Source organism: Trichoderma harzianum, assembly GCF_003025095.1.
Source record: "Trichoderma harzianum CBS 226.95 unplaced genomic scaffold M431scaffold_10, whole genome shotgun sequence".
In the NCBI taxonomy this organism is placed as follows: Eukaryota; Fungi; Ascomycota; class Sordariomycetes; order Hypocreales; family Hypocreaceae; genus Trichoderma; species Trichoderma harzianum.
In genome coordinates, this window is record NW_020209258.1 from 571,491 (window position 1) to 590,390 (window position 18,900).

Genomic DNA, 18,900 nt, shown 5'->3' on the forward strand with positions numbered 1-18,900 from the left:
TCAACAGGGATGAAGATTACATATTAGCCGCTAAAAAGAGAAATACGTACTCGGAGCAGGTAACCGGCCAGATGCAAAGAATCCTTGGTGGCTATAAAAAGTGGAACCAATAGATAGCCGGAAATAATTTTGAAGACCCTCCCATGCCTAATGAGAAAGGTTCTTTAGCCACCAGTTGACTGAATATCTTGGAAACGAAACTTTAATAGGACTCATCTCACAAGAACTGTACATACATTTCCTATTAAGTTCAAGACGAATCAACAATTTCAGAGCACTCTAATGTTGCATAACACAAACATCTAATATAATAAGTCTTTACTCAAGACAATAGCGTTTAGACTAGTTGTGGAAGAGCATGCGATCCACGGCCCATTGTATGGCTTCCGCAGTTTTGGTAACCGTCCGTAAGTCCCTGGGTAATTGATGGCCGCCATCGTGAGTCACAACCTGCGAGATTTTAGGGTCACAAATGGCTGCTAGATCCCGTCCCTGATCCGCATAATCGTCTTTAAACCCAACCACATGGACAGTGGGAATGTTAATAAGCACACCATGAACGGAAGAATGGTAGCGAAGCAGGACGTCGATACTCTGCTGCCCCAAATCGCTCAGATGGGTTCTTCTTGCCTGGAACTCTTGAATTACACCAATCGACCGGTAGTCAGTCTTCCAATCAGTGCCATCATCAGGAACCGGAGATCCGTCTTCCAGGGCATCATAATGGTCAATCTTAAGGTCATCAACAGTGCCTTCATACGCCAGACGTAGCCTTCCAGCAGAGAGGTCAAACGGCCCCGTGGAGGACAGAAAGATGGCAACTTTGAAGAGCTCCTGATGGGGGTTCAATTTGGTTTCATGGGCAATGACGGTAGCTGCTACCGCTGCTCCTTGCGAAAATCCAATGACTCCATCAAAGGGTCCTTCTTCAAGTACGACCTCCTTGACTAAGTCAACTGCGCGCTGCACGTCATCAGGGACGGGCTCGCCATGGAAACATAGGAAAGGGCCTGGAAAGATTGATTCAACTCCTAACAATGACACGATCAGATAGTTGTCCCGATAATCATGCGAGTTGTGTAATCATACTCACCAGGGGCAGGCTCCGCATTCATTTCACCATCCAGAAATTCAAATTCCCAGTCTGATGGGAGGCGAGCAAGTAGCGGATCAAGCTGTGCCTTGAGAATTTGCGAGTTGGTCCCATGACCGTGAAGGCAAAGGAAACGCATTGTTGATGTCGTCAGTTCCTGTCAAGGTTTGAATGGATGTATTAGTTCTGAACAATTGGTACACTTGGTTTAGAAATGTCCTCACAAAGAAAATCGTAGTTATGTCCTATGTGGTATCGTTGAGCAGATGTCCAAAGACTACACTTTCTGTCTTTCAGTTTGAGAAGCGGATGGTGAAGGTACAACCCCGTGTGTAAGATCTTACCGATGTAACGTAGACACGGATATGAACATTCCGGATGAAATCAAGGAGGTGGTGTCTAACAACGCTTCAGGGCGTTTGCGAAGCAACCTCTCGTATAGATTTCCAACTCCAGATTGAGTCCGATTACGTTGTAGGATGTGTCAACGGGTAATTTGTTGTAAGACTGCATAACGCACACTTACAAGTCGTCGCTGCCCAAATTGACAACCAACATCATCCAGATCGACATTTGAGTGAGACTGAGCTGATATGAGCCTGATTCGTAGGCCATGCTCGGCCAATTGCGGGCCGCGGACTGATCCTCCCGAATCCCCCGTCAGATGGTGTGTGGTATGCCTGATGGATCAGAACCCTTGCCTTGCGCTAATTCAGGATTCCTCGAATGTTTGGCCTGAATATTCCTCCACAATCTGACCCAATATGCGGAGCATTTGTATGTAGCGCCTGCCAGACACGAATCTGGATCTGCAATAGGCTATTGTGTAGCTCTTTAGGGATGCTGGGTAACACTACTCCGTATTGTACCTTTTAAAGAGAGATCCACAGTTCAGTTTCGCCATGTGCTCCAGCAGCAACAACTAAAAGCTGAAAGCCTACATGGTTCGCAATAATAATCTCAAAGAGACCGCAACTGCGTGCGGTATTATTTATTCTTCTACATGCTGAACAATTGAAGCACCTCGCTGCTCCCTCGTCGGCAGATATGGCAATCCCGCTGGTTCTCTTCCTTCCTCTGCTTCTTGTAACCTGGGCAGTTGTCGTGGCCACCTATCGACTCACCTTTCACCCGTTAGCGAGGATCCCGGGACCAAAACTAGCAGCTATAACGCAATTTTATCAGACCTTTTACAGCTATTACAATAATCAGAGTCGCTTTTACCAAAAGGTCGAGAGCCTCCACGCGAAATATGGCCCTGTAGTTCGCATTACGCCAGACGAAATCTCTCTTAGTGACCCCGAGAATTACAGTACCATCTATCATGTAGGAACCAAATATGGGAAGCCAGATGCTTATTATCATGTTTTTCAAGCTCCTGGTTCATTCTTCACAGCGGCTGACAACCGAGAGCACGCAAAACGACGTGCTCCAGTGAACCCATTCTTCTCTCGAAAAGGTGTCCTGGAGTTGGAACCTGTAGTTCAAGAGAAGGCGAAAATCCTGCTTTCAAAGCTACGCAAAGACCTAGATCAGGCTAGCAAAACACCTGGTGGGTTCGTTGAACTTCAAGATCTCTACAGTGCCATCAGCATAGACGTGGCCAGCGATTACTCGTTTGATGACTGCTATAACACCTTGGAGAAGGAAGGCTATGGTCGGGATTTCTCAGATATGGTTCTCGGCCTTTTGACATCTTTTTGGTTCTTTATGCAGTTCAAAACCATTGAAGCATTGGCTCTATCCCTACCAACCTGGATCTCGTCTGCGTTGAGTCCTGCACTCAAAGAGTATAACAAGTTAGTCAAGGTAAGAGTGTTTTATTACCTGTGATTTTCAATATTTGCTTCCTATTCACCCAAAGATAGGGAGTCCGTCAGAATATCACCAATGTGAAGACGCAGACTCTATCTCAGCGAGAAAAATCTCAAAAGAGGTCTATTTTCCACGAACTGCTGTTAGCAGATCCCAATCGAACCGTTGATGATATGACCGACATTGCTTTATCGATTGTTGTAGCAGCTGCAGCCGCAACAAGCAATACACTGGGCATTCTGTCATATAACGTTATCAACAACCCCGACATATATCATCGGTTGCGAGCAGAGCTTTTGGAAGCTTATCCGGACGATACGCAAGAAATGAAATGGATAACATTAGAAAAGCTACCATATTTGGTGAGAATTGTCGTTTCAAGTGACCCAAATGAGGTTTTGTCATCTTTGGACTTTTCAGACTAATGCGACCTTTGTTTTCTGAGCATAGACAGCAGTTATAAAAGAGTCGCTCCGCTTGGCGTACGGAGTCATCGGAAGGCTACCACGTGTAGTCCCTGCGGGGGGCGCCAACTTCAACGGTTATTTTCTTCCAGCTGGTGTAAGTACGTGAGTCCCATGATCAAAATAAGTCGCTCTAAGAAAAAAAAATTCTAGACCACGGTTGGTATGTCAAGTTGGATGATGCACCGAAGCACGTCTGCCTTCCCAGACCCTGATAAATTCGACCCCGAGCGATGGCTAGATCCAGAAGGATCAAGTAAGCAGCACAAGTATCTGGTAGCGTTTGGAAAGGACAGTCGACAGTGCATTGGCATGCCGTAAGTTTATCTTGTTCTCTCTATTCGGCCCTTGCTTTTAGGTTAACCTGGGTTCATTGATTAGTTTGGCATACTGTGAGTTATACGTCACGGTCGCGACTGTCTTCCGCAACTTTACCGATCTTGAGATTCGGGGCACCAAGCCTAGCGATCTAGTGTTTAATGACTATTTCTCGGGTTATCATCCAGCAACAGCGACGCCTCTGCGAGTGGCACGACGAGAGTCTACGTAGTGGTGAATGAGTCCAAAAACTGAAAATCATGTCGACTAAGAGAAAAGACTCAACGGAAGGGTAAATATAGTCTATTGTACGTTATATCCGATGTAACCACTAGCATAATGGAATAATACGCAAGTGCAACTCCCACTACAATAAAACAAGTTTTTTTAAAAAAAAAAAATAATAGCCTTTTTGATGCAATTCATTACTACTAAGCCCTAAGTATGGATCGGTGGACTGCCTTGGTAGAATTTCTGACTTGTTGCTTGACATCGTCTTAGAATATTTAAACACACAAACCCCTTGCCAATCGTAGAGATGTCGAGTATATACCTGTTAAGCCACTCTTTTTGCTCTCATTGGCAACTAGCTTGCATCCGAATGATTTACAAGGTATGAAGCCTTTGAGAGCCACACGCCAAGGGCACTCATCAACCTCATGACCTCTCAAGGTAGATGCTCGCAAGGTCTTACCCTACGATAGCAAGGGGCGTAGAAAAAAAAAGAGGGACTTCGAGAATTGGAGCATACTGGAACAGGCAACCCGCGCATACCCACTACACTAAACCCATCTAGCATGATGGTCGTATTCTCATGTAAACACATGTTGGCTAGTTTGTGGTCCCTGCTTTTTTACAACCGCTTGGGTGGTCAGCATGCATATCCCGGCCCGCTATGGAGTTCATGGCTTCGAGTTGTCTAATCAAATCCAAAATGAAATACAGCGAGTAAACGAGTCAAGTTAGTTCAGCTTGGTTATGTAAAGTCTCTTTGACAGGTATTAGTGGACAAAGCCAGGGCCGATGTGACAGAGGGTAGTAGACTAGTAGTCAATGTACACATTGATGTAACCCTCGTTCAAGATTAACCAACAGCCAACTGTTACAGAGCCTACACACTTTCTTGGGAGTCTCAGAGTGTGTACTTTTGCGTTGTATTTTGCACTTCCTCCCTCATCGCTGCCTCAGGCTGATTTACCTCTTCCGCATTTGCCCGTCACTCCTTTACATGCCTAAACCTGCGTTCGTCGCCAGAGAATTTTCTCATGCCACAGCTCTGCCAGGACGACTTGTGAACAATGCCTCCGGACGGTCAAGATCAGGCCATGGCGTCTAATAATGCCCAAATCGTCCCTGTCGAGTCAAAGCCAAAACACAGTTGGCGATTTTGGGCCATCTTCCCTGGCCTATGCTTTGCCATCTTGCTTGCCGGCCTCGATACTTCGATCGTCGCAACATCGCTGCCAACTATATCTGCCGACCTCAATTCAGGAGCCTTGTATATATGGATCATCAATGGTTATTTCCTGGCGACGGCTGCGGTACAGCCCCTCTTCGGTCAAGCCTCGGACATCTTTGGACGCCGCATCCCCATGCTTGTGTCCATCTCCCTCTTCACACTCGGCAGCGGACTCTGCGGCGGAGCCAAAGATACCCCAATGTTAATTGCCGCTCGACTAGTACAGGGAATTGGAGGAGGCGGTTTGTTCGTCATGGTTGACATTATCGTGGCAGATCTGGTCGCTCTGCGCGATAGGCAAAAATACATGTCCGTTATAATGGCCACATTCGCTTTGGGTACCTTCATTGGGCCCATTATTGGTGGCGTTATTGTCACGGATATCTCGTGGCGCTGGGTGTTTTACATCAATCTGCCGATCGGTGGAACAGCCTTGTTGCTCGTCTTTCTGTTCCTCCGCGTTCATTATAAGCGTGAAGGCACGCTGCTCGCCCGTCTAAGACGTGTCGATTTGCCCGGAAATGCGCTCTTGATGAGCGCTGTCGTGTCAATTCTGATTGCTCTAACTTGGGGCGGTACACTTTATGCATGGGATTCATACAATGTTCTTGTTCCGCTCCTAATTGGAGTCGCAGGACTTGTGCTATTCTATTTCCACCAGAAATACCTAGCGGTCGAGGCGACGATGCCTATCCGAGTCTATAGCAACAGTGTTTCGCTGCTTGCTTACATACTAACATTCCTCCATGGCATTGAGATGAGCTGGCTCAGTTTCTTCCTCCCAGTCTACTTCCAGGTTCTTCTCGAGGCCAGTCCCCTCAAATCTGGCGTGAACTTGCTAGCAATTGTGATTCCCTTGATGCCAGCTGGCATAGCCGGGGGGTTAACGATCGCCAAAACTGGCCGTTATAAGCCAACAATGGTGGCAGGCTACGCCCTGCTTTCCATTGGTGTCGGCTGTCTCACGATCCTGGATTCGCATTCGTCCACAGCAAAATGGGTCATCTTTCAGATAATTGCTGGTGTTGGCGGAGGACTGGCCTTAACGGCAACATTGCCAGCTGTGCAGGCGCCACTGGCGGAATCTGATGTTGCTGTCGCTACAGCGTCCTGGGCTTTTGTACGCAGCTTCGGCTCCATCTGGGGCGCGGCCATCCCGTCGGCTGTATTCAACTCTCGCGTCGACAATCTTCTCGATACAATAAGTGACCCGGCGACCCGAGAAATCATGAAGCGAGGCGGCGCATATCAGCACGCGACGGCAGACTTCATGTCTTCTTTCAATGGCACGCTGAAACAAGAGCTAGTTCACGTATATACTGAGGGCATCAAGGAATCGTGGCAGGTGCTTATAGCATTTGCTGTTGTCGCCGTCCCTATCGCTTTATTCATCCGTGAGGTCCCTCTTCGACAAGAATTAGTCACGGAATTTGGACTCGACGAATCTGAGAAGAAAGAAGGCTCCGGCAACGATGAAACGGAGTTGGTGACGGGACCGGTCACCCGCGAATAAAAGTACCTTATATCGGACCTAGGACACCAAACACATCTCCACTCATCTAACGATTAACTCTAGCCCTATGGCTTAATACGTCGCTCAATATCAAAACAGAGATTGCTCTTTATGGCTATCTGTCGAATATTGAGAGACCTACTACAACATTTCTCCTCTTAGTTGTCACTGGTCAAGAGAATGATGATTTCATCGATATCATAAATGAAAAGGAACAAAGTTCATTAGCATGTTTACAAAGTAAGACAGTGTAAGATAGCATGAAGGAAAATAATATGTATATGATGTCCATCGCTAGCAGAGCATTGTGTTCTCCCCCGATGTCCAATTTGGTGCAATTGGAATTAAAAGATTTGTACCTGTTATCAAAATTAGTCCCTTTGCACATATCTAGTTCTTAGTCTTCACAGATTACCTGTCTTAGCTACAAGGTAGTTCCTTAGCCATTAACATTTGATAGCAAAGGGCTGGCCATAATAGAAATACAAAGATTGTTGGAAAAGAGGTAACATAAGATCAGAACTTTATCATCGATCTATCATGATACATTAACATAGCTGTTGCACATCCTTGAGAATGCAGCGTGTGTAGGCATGCCTCTCCGAGTATATGCTATAGCCTCTGCACTCTCTCTGCCGTCATATAAGTACATTGTATTTTGTAATTAAACGCCTTCGTTTGTGAGCATTCGAATATTTGATTGCGACTAATCAGAAGACCAAACGTCTCGCCGCCTGATGCGTGACAGATTGTAATCTAAATCGAAGTAACGCTGCAATCGGCGCAACCAACCAGGTTGTCTGCGCCCAACCGTTTCCACCTTTTGGTTCTTGAGCATATCTATCTGTGAATTGCAAGATGAGTCTGGCAATCTTTGCTAACTGTTCCACACTACCTTGGCTATTGTGCGAAGATGAAGCCCTTGGCCAATTCGATATGTCCTTCTCGGTACCAGGTGTGGTTGTGGTGCTGGCCGAAAGATCTGGAATTGTTGCGGTTTGAGATGCGTGGCAGTGGTGAACCGTGTCCATGAGAGAAATGCATGCGCAAGCCACGAGCAGCGCTACACCTGGCTTCTCGGAACATGGACAGACTAGTATGGTCAGTAGCCGTTGGCACGCATCCGTGGTTGCTGAGTTGACGTTAGTAAGGCCTGGCTGCCTTCTCGCAATATCTAGTTGTTCCAGTATGGATATCGCAACTCTAGTACAGTCCTCCCTTGTGTCATGGATGGGAACGGAAACTTGGCGAGACAAGGATTCAGCCGGTTGTTGTTGTTGCTGTTGTTCATTAATCTGGTTATGTCTTTCGGATTGCATGACAAGTAATGTTGCAGTGTCGAGGCTCATATCAACACTTTGATCGGAAGTCTCCACAGGAGTTATGGTTGTTTCCACTGTTATTTCTGGGCATTGCTGCTGGCTCTTCTCCCGTACGCGATGTGGTCGGCCTGCACGTCGTGCTGGACTGTAGGAGCAGTGCTGACTTAGCGCGGTGCAGCGAGCACAAGTGGGCTTCTGTTTGTTGCATCTCAATTTAGATGCTGAACATGGATCGCAAGAGTCTTTGAGCTTGCGGCCTGGCATGCAATTGGTGTAAGAGGAAGCCATGCTTGCTGATGATGTATTCAAGATTCTGACAGAAGTTGAATGTGAAGTGTAAAGTTTTACTTTGGATCTGTCTCGTCTAACCGCAGTTACGCAGATAATTAGCCTAGCCCTCTAACTTATCAGTGATGTACTGTAGTGCACATTTGAACATTTGGAGTATTATGCTGCATTGCCGTCCTTCAGGCTCTAGGCACCGTATGAATAGAAGCTGATAGGAATCTCACAGGAATCGGCTGTGCGCCCCCACAAGTCGGCATTCCATCACTTGGGGGATTCGAAGGAATAGCTGAAACGAGAGCCAATACCAACACGTAGTCGTCATTGCGAAGAAGCAGAGCTTTTAGCTGATGATCTTTTTGGATGCGGCTAGGATTCAGCTCCTTCCATTGGCGTTGGCCTAGTTTGTTGTGAGCCAACACTTCGTATGCCTCGCTCCATTCGATATTGAGGCGAGCGAGACACTGCCCCGCGCAAGCCAAAGCTGACACTGCCCGTATCCAAATCAACGATGCAGACAAAGTGGCTGGATCCTCATCGAACAGCCAATCGAGGGAACCGGATCGTCCCCGTAATGTTCAGCTGGGATGGTTACACATTTTTGACCATGATTATGGGTAAGACGGCAAAAATGGGCCCGATCTACATTTAGCTCGCGTAGCAAGTGTTCCTAGATGCCACGAGCACCATGCATCAGGTGCTGTTTAATCACCTCAAAAGAAGTAGTTGAGCCAACTCTCTTCCGTTTCCATATATATACGCCGCCCTTTATGAAAAGTGAGCGCACAATCTGCATCATCCTTGCTGCTGTTAGTACCTGAGTTTCCCCCCTTCCACCGAGCGATTATCCGCCGTCTGGACAACGGGAATGAATTGACCCTGTTGTCGACAACTACAATTTGAATATGTATGTATGCTTCACAATATGCGGGGTAATTAATTATAGATGTGCCAAGATATCCATCCTATCAAATGCCCTGTCGATCGGAAAATCATCGCCCAGTCTTTCACTAAGCCGGAGTCAATCTGCGCTCCAAGGTCCAGGAAGGTTGCCCCTCATGGTAATTTCCTCCAGAACAGCAGATGTTATTTATGCAGCAGATTTCGTGTGAACGAAGGGATGGTCTCTTCACTGCTGCTTAGTTTAGAAGCCATGTAGTATGCAAATCAGCCATCCGTGTATACGGTAGTACAACTGTTGGTTAAGCTCACGCCGTTATTTGGAGCTAGCGTCGCGTAGAGGGCCGGCTTGAGAAGTTCTCAAGCATGTGAAGGCTGCATGTAGTTTGGTGTACGATGCACTGTTACGCTACGGTCAGACTACTTATATGTGTACACAGGTCTCTTTACTAGGTGTAACACTGTTACTACCACGGCGCACAATGCAAACAAAAGCAGAAAAGGTCGTGCAGTTTACAATTCGCAATAAAAGCGTTCCACTGTTCTAGACCGCCAAACATGTGGGACTGGTCTTTAGCACGGCTGCAAGATCTGCTAGGAAGATGGAATGGCTGGCATTGGAATAGCATATCGCGTGTCTGGCAGCCCTCAGTTGGATCCTTTAACGAAGAAATTAGCCGAGATTAATAACCAATTCAGCTAGAACATTGGATTGGGACAATATCACAAGCCAAAGCTTGCGGAAACGGCAGTGGAAATTCCCGCACTGTGTTTGAGAAACATTGTGGACATTTCAATGGTCCTGTTACATTAGGCTCAGGATCCACAGAAGAGCAAACAATCATGAAATCCGAGTTTAGATTAGGAAACTTTCCCTATACGCGTTTAAGGTCTCCAAATCCCTGCTTGCTTTACGAAAGGGCCTAATAGCATCGAGCAAGTTGCCCGATATCATGCCAGTTCTAGTCTTCTTCTAATACTGCATGAGTGTTGTGTATAGGCCCCTTGAACCAAGTATGCGCGTATAAGAAATAATACAGGAGTGCGCCTCCCCAGACCGTCCCATTGACAACTGAAGAATAATTCATAACGGTTGCTTCGTCGATGTTAGCAGAAGCTTATACGATAACTAACAAAGGATGAGAGGAGAAGAAAGGGGTCATCTTACGATCAGGATTTGGTCCTTCTGTCGGGAACATGCATAGAATGGTAGCAAATGCCAAGTAAATCAGTGCCACGACGGCAATTACAACGCTGAGTCGTTTTCCGGTGTAGAAGGGTCCAGGGCGAAATTTCTCTTGGCCCCAGAGAATGCGACACAGGATTGGAATTGCCCAGGCAACATTGTTACCGGCTGCTGCTAACGAAAAGAGAGCATTGGCAGCAGCGTTGTTGATCAATGATAACAAACCAAGGATCACAGCTACAATGCAGGATGCCCACACTGTTCTTAATGGCTGGTATCCAAAAGATTTGCTTATCTTCCGGAGGTATTGGGAAAACGGCAAGCCGCCGTCGCGGGAAAAAGCCCAAGTTTGCCTAGACGCCGCAACAACCTAGCAGGATAAGCCACGGTAAGCATGTATTTCATTGAGGATATAATTATTGAGAACAGGGATATGATGGTGTAAGTCGACGTACAATACTTAAGCCCATAAAATACTGCAAAATTGATATGGCAGACATAAACCCCAAAGTTCCATGTTTACCCAACGCGTTATAGTATATCTGCGGTCAATAGTTAGTTAGCCAAGTTTTGTTATTGAACTGAGGAGCGTTTCGTATGCTTTAATGTATACTTACCTGAGCAACAGGCTGTTCAAAGGGGGTGCTAAGTATGGCCCCGAAGTCGCTGCCAGCACAAGCAGCTAATATCGAATTAACGAAGAAGCCCAGGATCCAGCAGCATCCGATGGACGCTATTATTCCGATAGGAACAGCCTCGGTGGGATTTTTAGCCTCTTCACTCATGTGTACGCAAGAGTCAAAGGCGCCTATCGTCCAAATAGGACACAGCCATGATAGCATAAATGCCCAGCCTGTCGGCCACGTAGTTTCGTTTTTAGAAAGGCCAAAGACGACACTTGCTGAGTTAATTGGCACATCATTGATGCGCATACTGACTGGCAAAGCAATAACCGTTGCCACAATTAGTGCAAAATTCGCAGCGACAAACCATGTTTGAAGATGATGCATAATCCTTGCAGCAAAGGTTGCAAGAAGACCATGCGAGAGAACGGTCGCGACAAATATGGCATAAAGGTATCCGCGTTTTGGAGACCACTCTCCATCACTGCTGATAGTACCCAAGGATACAATAAAGGATGCGAAGCCGTCTAAAACTGATGTTAGTCCAGATTCTTGTATGAGGAGAGCAATGATATACAGTCTATTGAGCAAATACCGCCAATTAGCCCAATTGTATTGCTGTATCCCACAAGAAAGCACAGAGGATTTTTATATCGGTCGGCAGCGAAGTGATGTGTCCACCAGTATAGCCCACCAGAGGTTGGTAACGAGGAGCCGAGGTCAGCCTGCTCGGATTAGTTTATACTCTCGACGCAGACAAGCAACAGAAACAGTAAGCTCACAATAGCTAATCCTACAACAAAGATGAAGGCACTTGCGGAGAACCATCCCTAGAGTAGTCAGCATCTTAGCATGGATATCGAAATGTCCAGCAGAGTCCACTTACCCACACCATTCCAACGGGACCTGCAGGAACATTGAACCATAGCGTCGCTGAGATGGATGGGAGCAGGCCCATAATACTAAATGCTATGGCGAATACCTGTATACTGGAATAATGACGCTGCAGCTCCTGTTTGTAACCGATATTTGCTACCTTAGATATTAGATGGCCTTGCGGATTACACAATATCGTACGATGGGTATTATGTTTCCCCACAAAATGAACGCACCTAGCTGCTGCGTGTCTGCCGCATTGGCGAGCGCAGGGTCATAGCTGATGGACTTTTCGGCATCTGGAAGTTGATTTTCCAGCTCCACGGCGATGCCTTCAACAGCCGCGCCGTCGTTGTGGGGTGCCATCGGTTGTTGCAAAGTGCTACTCTTGGCTGCAACTGTATCTCGCTGAAATTGGTAGTTGAAATGAGTGAAGAAAAAGTTGATAAGTTGCTGGGAATTTAGTAGGCGTTGCTGTCAGCATATTTATCTACAATTTTTATTCGCCATGTAGTACACGTATCTACACGATCTGGCTCAGCATTCAGTGCCGGGAGATAAGAATCTTGACTGCTGGGTTAAGGCTCCGGGTTACCCCGGAGCTCCACAGGAGGCGAATTGCGGGGGGATCTTGGGGAAAAAGGGGGGCGTTTCTTAGGCCGGGGACCGATAACTCTTCCAAGTTTAGTGCTCGGCGGTTGGATATTCTAGATGCACGGCGGCTGGAATGGGGCGGTTGGAGACGATGGAGTGGTCGGCGGTTAGGGCGCAAGAGTCTCTTGGCCTCTGGGAGCTGAGCTCAATAGCATTGGCGGTTATTGGGGCCTTCGTGCTTGATGCCATATGTGCAAATACCATTAGATAGCAGTATGGCGTATACGACAAATTCACGATGGTTCAGGTATATAGATGGAGATGAAGTCTCTAAAAGAAGACAAGAAAACTCCAGTCATTGGTGTGGACATTGGAACCAATAGGTTTAATCTCCTTAAAACAAGCTGAAATATGATACCGGTAACTGAGTTCGATATGGCATCCAAGGTCAGTTCATCACCCTTGGCAAAAAAAGGAGAGTTTAAACTAATATGCCAAAACTGAAGCTCAAGAACAAGACTTTGTTCAAGGAAGCTTGTTTTGTCAATGGGGATTTCATTTCAGCCAAAGCGGGCAATGTCTTCAATGTTACTGGTAATAACTATTGGGAAAAACATGTCCATTTCAGAATATTCATTAATGATTTCTCAACTACACTATAGATCCTGCGACTCAAAAGATTATCGGCAAATGTCCAGAGTTTTCTCAAGCCGATACTGAGAAAGCCATCGAGGCGGCAGCTGCAGCTTTTCCTGCCTTCAAAACCTTGACAGGCCGCGAGAGAGCCCGGTTGCTGCGAAAATGGTTTCAGTTGATTATTGATAACATCGATGATCTTGCCCTTCTATTGACATTGGAAAATGGTAAAACAATAGCCGAAGCAAAGGGAGAAATTGGCTTTGCGGCAGGATTCGTGGAATATTACAGCGAGGAAGCAGTCCGTATCTATGGAGATACTATTCCAGCTTCTGTGGATGGAAAGAAGATTCTGACTTTGAAGGAACCCGTTGGTGTCTGTGCATTGATCACTCCGTAAGCATACTATCCCCCCTTGGACAACAACTGAAAACCCACTGACTCTAACAAACTACGGCAGATGGAATTTCCCCTCCGCCATGATCACTCGTAAAGCCGCACCTGCACTTGCTGCAGGTTGCACAGTCGTCATAAAGGCCCCTGGAGAGACTCCATTCAGTGGATTGGCTCTCGCTGAGTTGGCTAGACAGGCAGGGTTTCCCAAAGGCGTCATCAACGTGATCACAGCTTTAGACAATACCGTTGAAGTGGGCAGCACTTTAACGCGCTCCCCGCTCGTGCAGAAGGTCTCATTCACGGGATCAACCGCTGTTGGCAAGCTCTTAATGGAGCAGGCCTCCTCAACTATGAAGAGGGTCAGCTTTGAGCTTGGAGGAAATGCGCCACTGATTGTCTTCGATGACGCCGACGTGGACCAAGCGGTTGAAGAAGCAATCGCAAGCAAATTTAGAAGTTCGGGGCAATCATGCGTCTGTGCCAATAGGTTGTATGTGCACGAAAGCATTCACGACGAATTCGTCCGCAAATATGCAGCGGTTGTGCGACGATTCAAGGTAGGCTCGGGATTAGGCGACTCCGTTTCTCACGGTCCGTTGATCCATGAGCGTGCAGCCCAAAAAGTTCATTCTCACGTCCTAGATGCTGTTGAGAAAGGAGCAAAGGTCATCGTGGGAGGCGCCCTGGTCCCGAGTCTCGGCCAGAGCTTCTATCTGCCTACCGTCTTAACTGGTATGAAAGCCAACATGCTGCTGGCGCAAGAAGAGACATTTGGGCCTGTGGCTGGGATATTTTCATTCAATTCCGACCAGCAAGTAGTTTCCCTTGCGAATGAGTCCGATGTAGGCCTTGCCGCCTACTTATTCGGCAAGGATGTTTCCCGACTCTGGAGAGTAGCGGAAGCATTGCAAGTGGGAATGGTAGGGATCAACACTGGCATAATCAGCGACAATGCCGCCCCGTAAGTCATCTATACCACCTTCTCCTCTCTTTTCTACCTAATCCTGCTTTCCGCCCTTCGAGCTAACAATTGTGATTACAGGTGGACAGGAGTCAAACAGAGCGGAATTGGCAGAGAAGGAGGAAAATATGGCATAGAAGAATACCTTGCGACTAAAACGATCACATTGGGTGGTTTGGGAAGCCACTTGAAGTCTAGAATATGACTACGGATTAGATAGTTACTGATGCCTCGTCACAGGGGGCGTACTACTTTGCTCTATGCATGTCAAATGCATACGCCGTGGTTCCTTTCAATAGTCAGGTAAGCTCCCCATATTACGTCCCATAAGTAGACGGAATGCCTTTCACGATTTCTAATCACGTTGCTTATGTAGCTGATACTTGCTAACCCTAACTCATTTCACGCGCGACGATCTGAATTCGCCTTACACAGCATGTGGTTTACCAAGTACCACGACGACGAGCTTTACGCGTCTGGAGAATGGACAAACCAATCTGCAGGAGACGAGGGCATATTGACTTGGATCAAGGGCAGGAATGAAGAGATTGACAATGGCGATGTTGTCGTATGGCATACCTTTGGCACCACTCACAACCCTCGCGTGGAGGTAAGATGATATGATAGAACTTGGTGCCTTTTTTCTGTTTACACTTGTCTAATTTTTTGCTCTTAGGATTGGCCCGTCATGCCTGTTGACAAGCTTCAAGTCACACTGAAGCCAGTGAACTTCTTCCCACAAAACCCAGCTATTGACTTGCCCATGAGCACTCAGAAGGATAACGATTCCAAGTTGTATAGCCGAATTTAAATAGCTATCAAAGAGGACAAATCACCGTCTATATAAAAATAAACAAGCACTTGCAAGTTATGGACTATCATAACGGAGACACAACTTGCCTCATGAATTTTCAAGAAGATCATCTCTGCATTTTTTCTAACATGTTGCGGATTGATTTCAGAGATCAAACTATGCAGCGTAAAAGTCACTTGAGATCTCCACCTTAAGCTCCCCCTTCAAGTACTTCCTTGGTACTTTTCGCCAGCACTCCAAAACATCATCGTCAGGAACAAATCCAGAGCTGCTTGTCCACAACGCTTTGGCCGTTGATCTTTTTGCATGATACCAGAATTTATGCCAATATTCGTCGCCCTCTCCCAGTCCCGCGTCGAGCATCATGTCTTCCAGCGCTGGCATCTGGAGAGCCGCGCGCCCTGCAGCGATGTAAAACTGCTGCATGGCTGGGGTTGCAATACAACGCTCAGATCGAGGCTCCTGGCTTGACGTGATGCTCAACCAATCGTTAACTTCGTCCTCCGAGTCATCCGAGGCATTTGGGTCGGGAATGAAGAGCCATTCACCCGACGGAGTGACGGGTGGATAGGACAAAGAGAAAGTGACCAGCCTCTCCCATCGCGGTTCTGCCATATGCACAGAGAGAGTCCGAGGGTAGAATAGTTCTTTGCTAACTATGATGCCATCGATGTGAAGCTCCTTCAAACGCTGGGATAGGATGTGGAAAGCTCTGGAAAGCCCATCTTCTCCTTCACTTGAGAGCGTAGGAGATGGAGGTGATTGAGACTGACTCATGGCAACATAACTGTCATCGCAGATATGAAAGACGTCTATGGGATGATTGATTTGAGACAAGGCATCAGCAAGTTCTACATCGCCATGTATGTCAGTGGTTATTCATAATTATACCTGGAGAAGATTAAGAACGTTACCATTCCGCATTCTTGAAAATCGCCTCCATTTCCACCAGTTAAAGGACACTCGTTTTGCTGCGGGTAGTTTTGCTAGCAAAGCGCAAATAGCCACTGCAGAGATGTGTCGATCCTCAAATCTTGGCGCATCTACGTTGATTTCAGATATGGCCACAACGGGGGAATATTGCGCAATGCGAGCCGGGTCCGTCAGCTCCAACACTGATTCCGCATATCTGCGTTTCCACATGGGTCCTCTCTCATGTCTCCATGATGGAGAGTGAAGTCTCTTCTCAACGGGTAGAGGCGCGAAAACACGGAGCCCAATGCCTCCTGGATGCAGCTCATCCGCAGACCACTGGCTTAGCGACTGCAAAAAAGCTTCAAACGTGGCTTGTAGTGCGCGATTGTTCCTCAGCTTCTCCTTGTCCTTCTCGGGATTTTGTCGCGGTCCAGGCCATGGTAGCACAACCTCGAGCAAGATCTCGCGTACATACCGACGGCGCCGAGGGGTGACGATAGAGTTGACCTCTGAGAGTCGCTCCAGATCGAGATACAGTGTGGCGAAAGTCCTGCGCTCAATTGTATCCTGCCAAAAGGGGTTGACGGCCGCATGCTTGCCGACGCCTCGGCGGAGAGGGTGTCCATCGCGAGTCCAATCACGGATGAGAAAGTATATAATGCGCTGAATGAGTTCGGGTGTTAGGATAATAGGTGCCATATTGTTAATTGTAGTGAAGCGATAATCGCCCGAGGTGATTACAAAAGTTGGCACAGAGACGATTGTCAGCCCACGAGCAGTTTACATCCACCTAGATGTTCCTAATAGTATTTATACCCCGTATCGACGCTACCGTACACAGGATGAGTGGAGATTTTTGCACTCGATTTTGTTGTTGGTAGTGGGAAAGTCTTCAAAATGAGATGAAAGCGCCAGGCTCCAGCCTTGGCAGCCCAAAAAGGGCATCGCCGAACAGGTAAACAATGAAAGCAATACCTTGGCTTGAAGTAGCTTATTGGAAGTGGTTACTGAGTATATGCGTATCTATATTCTAATGGTATAACCTTACTTTGAGCTTCTAGAGCCCAACATCAAGTGATACTAGTAGCGACAGTGAAGCAATCCGTACAATAGTGGGGTGCACAATCACAGAAGACACTGCCAACATATCCAGATGCGATGAATTTGCCACTAGTCCCAGCCAGGTAGATCAAATGAACTGAAAGTAATATGAGATGTATTCATTAAATGACATCTTCGATTCTTTATTATCCTTTACAACATTGTTCGGTGTAGGAACTGGCGAGAGCAAAGTCAATTAACGTATATATATCTTCTTAAGTATTCAACAGGCGCAGGTCTAAGCATGGATGTAGGAGTTGCAATATCATCAACTCGTACTCCGTATCAAAAAGTCTCATCAAGTGAGTCTTGGTGGATTTTCTTAGTGTGTATATGAAGGTTACGCCCAAATAGTCTGTGTAGTCGAACGAGACTATTCATTCTATTTAGTTACAGGGTATACACTGTCACGATTGTGGCTCTGTTCAAAGCCCCTAGAAGCTGTATGTTTGTTGCATTGATCTAACTGCTATTATTCCGCGTTCTGTATTAATCACTCATATATTCATAAAGTTTAATTTTAGATCATTTTAGCTATCTTTTTATATATTTAACATAGGAATAAGATCATGAGGCTACAGTACGATGTAGTCTATTAGAGCTTTACGAGTAAATGCAACTTTTATAAGGTATTGCTATGCCGTTGACGAAGAAAAATGGGACCGCGAGAATACTATCAAAGGATATTAGAAAAATTGCCAATGAATAAGGTTACATCGAGGTTCAATATGACAACCAGCATAATGATATGCAACTTAAACGCCAAGGCAGCTGGTGCTGAGTCACTTCAAAGCGGGCTCGCGAATTAGCTCTCTCTTTTATTCCTTAGAGCTTTTCGTCTCCATGATCCTGAAATTTTGGATTGGCCCAGTATCTAGGGCCATGCTCCAGATTCCTGCTAAAGCTCGACATAAACAAGTAAAATTTAGAGTAAAATTGGGCTGTACAGGGCGCAAGTGATTGTTGCCTATGCATATATTTCGGTTCCTCGTGTGTCGGACACCTATAATTAGAATCATTTGCGTATCCTTTGGTAGTACAGCCATATGGATCTATTCGAGAATCCAGCGAATGGCTGACGTTCATTGACCCAGGACGACCGTAACGGTGGCGGCTGCGTGCTGCTCTGTCTACCTGAAGCCCGTTCTAAGTTTAGCCTCTAGCCTTTATCCATGACCTGCCTGCATCATGTGGCCGTAGAAAGATGGTGACGCAAGACAAGGCATCTCAGGCCAGGATATCGGAAGAGCTGGCATTGGCCAACAGTAGGAGCCGGCGGGTAGGTGAGCAACATACTGTACCAGAGAAATCACGACAGATTCATGCCCCCTAGCCTCGTTTCTTGGCAATCAACGTGTCCACGGTTACCCGCGCTCAGCGGCTATGCTGCTGTTGTTTTACTACCGGTTAGAATGGGTGCAACCACGTCTTGGGATTGGCTTGTGGCGCTTTGCTTCTCTGGACATCACTTGGGCATTTAGAAACAAGCGCGGCCATAACAGTGATACCTGAATAACTAGTGTGTGTGGTTGCTATATAAACATGGACAGCGGAGCCCTGACCATAAATATTTCACATTTGCCTCATCCAATCATGTGACCCAGTGATAAAATCATTGGCCAAAGAGTT

General features: G+C 46.7%; 8 protein-coding genes across 8 annotated transcripts; 3 read left to right on the forward strand and 5 right to left on the reverse strand.

The window, feature by feature from the left end:
- Positions 1 to 271: 271 nt before the first annotated feature.
- On the reverse strand, positions 272 to 1,401 carry M431DRAFT_522234 (hypothetical protein). Its single transcript, XM_024920499.1, has 3 exons — positions 1,318 to 1,401; positions 1,094 to 1,250; positions 272 to 1,031 (listed from the first exon to the last, which is right to left on the reverse strand). Exons 2-3 carry the CDS (start codon positions 1,230 to 1,232, stop codon positions 343 to 345), a joined length of 828 nt encoding a protein of 275 aa, XP_024771867.1. The 5' UTR covers positions 1,233 to 1,250; positions 1,318 to 1,401; the 3' UTR covers positions 272 to 342.
- A 563-nt stretch (positions 1,402 to 1,964) lies between these two features.
- On the forward strand, positions 1,965 to 4,069 carry M431DRAFT_532775 (hypothetical protein). The gene is made up of 5 exons (XM_024920873.1): positions 1,965 to 2,902; positions 2,962 to 3,270; positions 3,359 to 3,469; positions 3,526 to 3,689; positions 3,754 to 4,069. Exons 1-5 carry the CDS (start codon positions 2,141 to 2,143, stop codon positions 3,920 to 3,922), a joined length of 1,515 nt encoding a protein of 504 aa, XP_024771868.1. The 5' UTR covers positions 1,965 to 2,140; the 3' UTR covers positions 3,923 to 4,069.
- Positions 4,070 to 4,877: 808 nt separating this feature from the next.
- Positions 4,878 to 7,133, forward strand: M431DRAFT_510385 (hypothetical protein). Its single transcript, XM_024919462.1, has one exon. It carries the CDS (start codon positions 4,989 to 4,991, stop codon positions 6,660 to 6,662), a length of 1,674 nt encoding a protein of 557 aa, XP_024771869.1. The 5' UTR covers positions 4,878 to 4,988; the 3' UTR covers positions 6,663 to 7,133.
- On the reverse strand, positions 6,749 to 7,164 carry M431DRAFT_212603 (hypothetical protein). The gene has a single exon (XM_024913469.1). It carries the CDS (start codon positions 7,048 to 7,050, stop codon positions 6,835 to 6,837), a length of 216 nt encoding a protein of 71 aa, XP_024771870.1. The 5' UTR covers positions 7,051 to 7,164; the 3' UTR covers positions 6,749 to 6,834.
- A 208-nt stretch (positions 7,165 to 7,372) lies between these two features.
- On the reverse strand, positions 7,373 to 8,272 carry M431DRAFT_91185 (hypothetical protein; the record flags this gene model as incomplete). Its single annotated transcript, XM_024924231.1, has 1 exon — positions 7,373 to 8,272. One exon carries the CDS (start codon positions 8,270 to 8,272, stop codon positions 7,373 to 7,375), a length of 900 nt encoding a protein of 299 aa, XP_024771871.1.
- Positions 8,273 to 10,131: 1,859 nt separating this feature from the next.
- Positions 10,132 to 12,220, reverse strand: M431DRAFT_497498 (hypothetical protein; the record flags this gene model as incomplete). Its single annotated transcript, XM_024917605.1, has 8 exons — positions 10,132 to 10,265; positions 10,338 to 10,725; positions 10,811 to 10,897; positions 10,973 to 11,505; positions 11,556 to 11,703; positions 11,761 to 11,808; positions 11,865 to 12,010; positions 12,091 to 12,220. The coding sequence occupies 8 exons, from the start codon at positions 12,218 to 12,220 to the stop codon at positions 10,132 to 10,134; spliced, it is 1,614 nt and encodes a 537-aa protein (XP_024771872.1).
- Positions 12,221 to 12,939: 719 nt separating this feature from the next.
- On the forward strand, positions 12,940 to 14,646 carry M431DRAFT_538798 (hypothetical protein; the record flags this gene model as incomplete). Its single annotated transcript, XM_024921042.1, has 4 exons — positions 12,940 to 13,042; positions 13,111 to 13,480; positions 13,545 to 14,441; positions 14,523 to 14,646. 4 exons carry the CDS (start codon positions 12,940 to 12,942, stop codon positions 14,644 to 14,646), a joined length of 1,494 nt encoding a protein of 497 aa, XP_024771873.1.
- A 575-nt stretch (positions 14,647 to 15,221) lies between these two features.
- Positions 15,222 to 16,937, reverse strand: M431DRAFT_510386 (hypothetical protein). Its single transcript, XM_024919463.1, has 2 exons — positions 16,170 to 16,937; positions 15,222 to 16,106 (listed from the first exon to the last, which is right to left on the reverse strand). The coding sequence occupies exons 1-2, from the start codon at positions 16,867 to 16,869 to the stop codon at positions 15,412 to 15,414; spliced, it is 1,395 nt and encodes a 464-aa protein (XP_024771874.1). The 5' UTR covers positions 16,870 to 16,937; the 3' UTR covers positions 15,222 to 15,411.
- Positions 16,938 to 18,900: the final 1,963 nt, after the last annotated feature.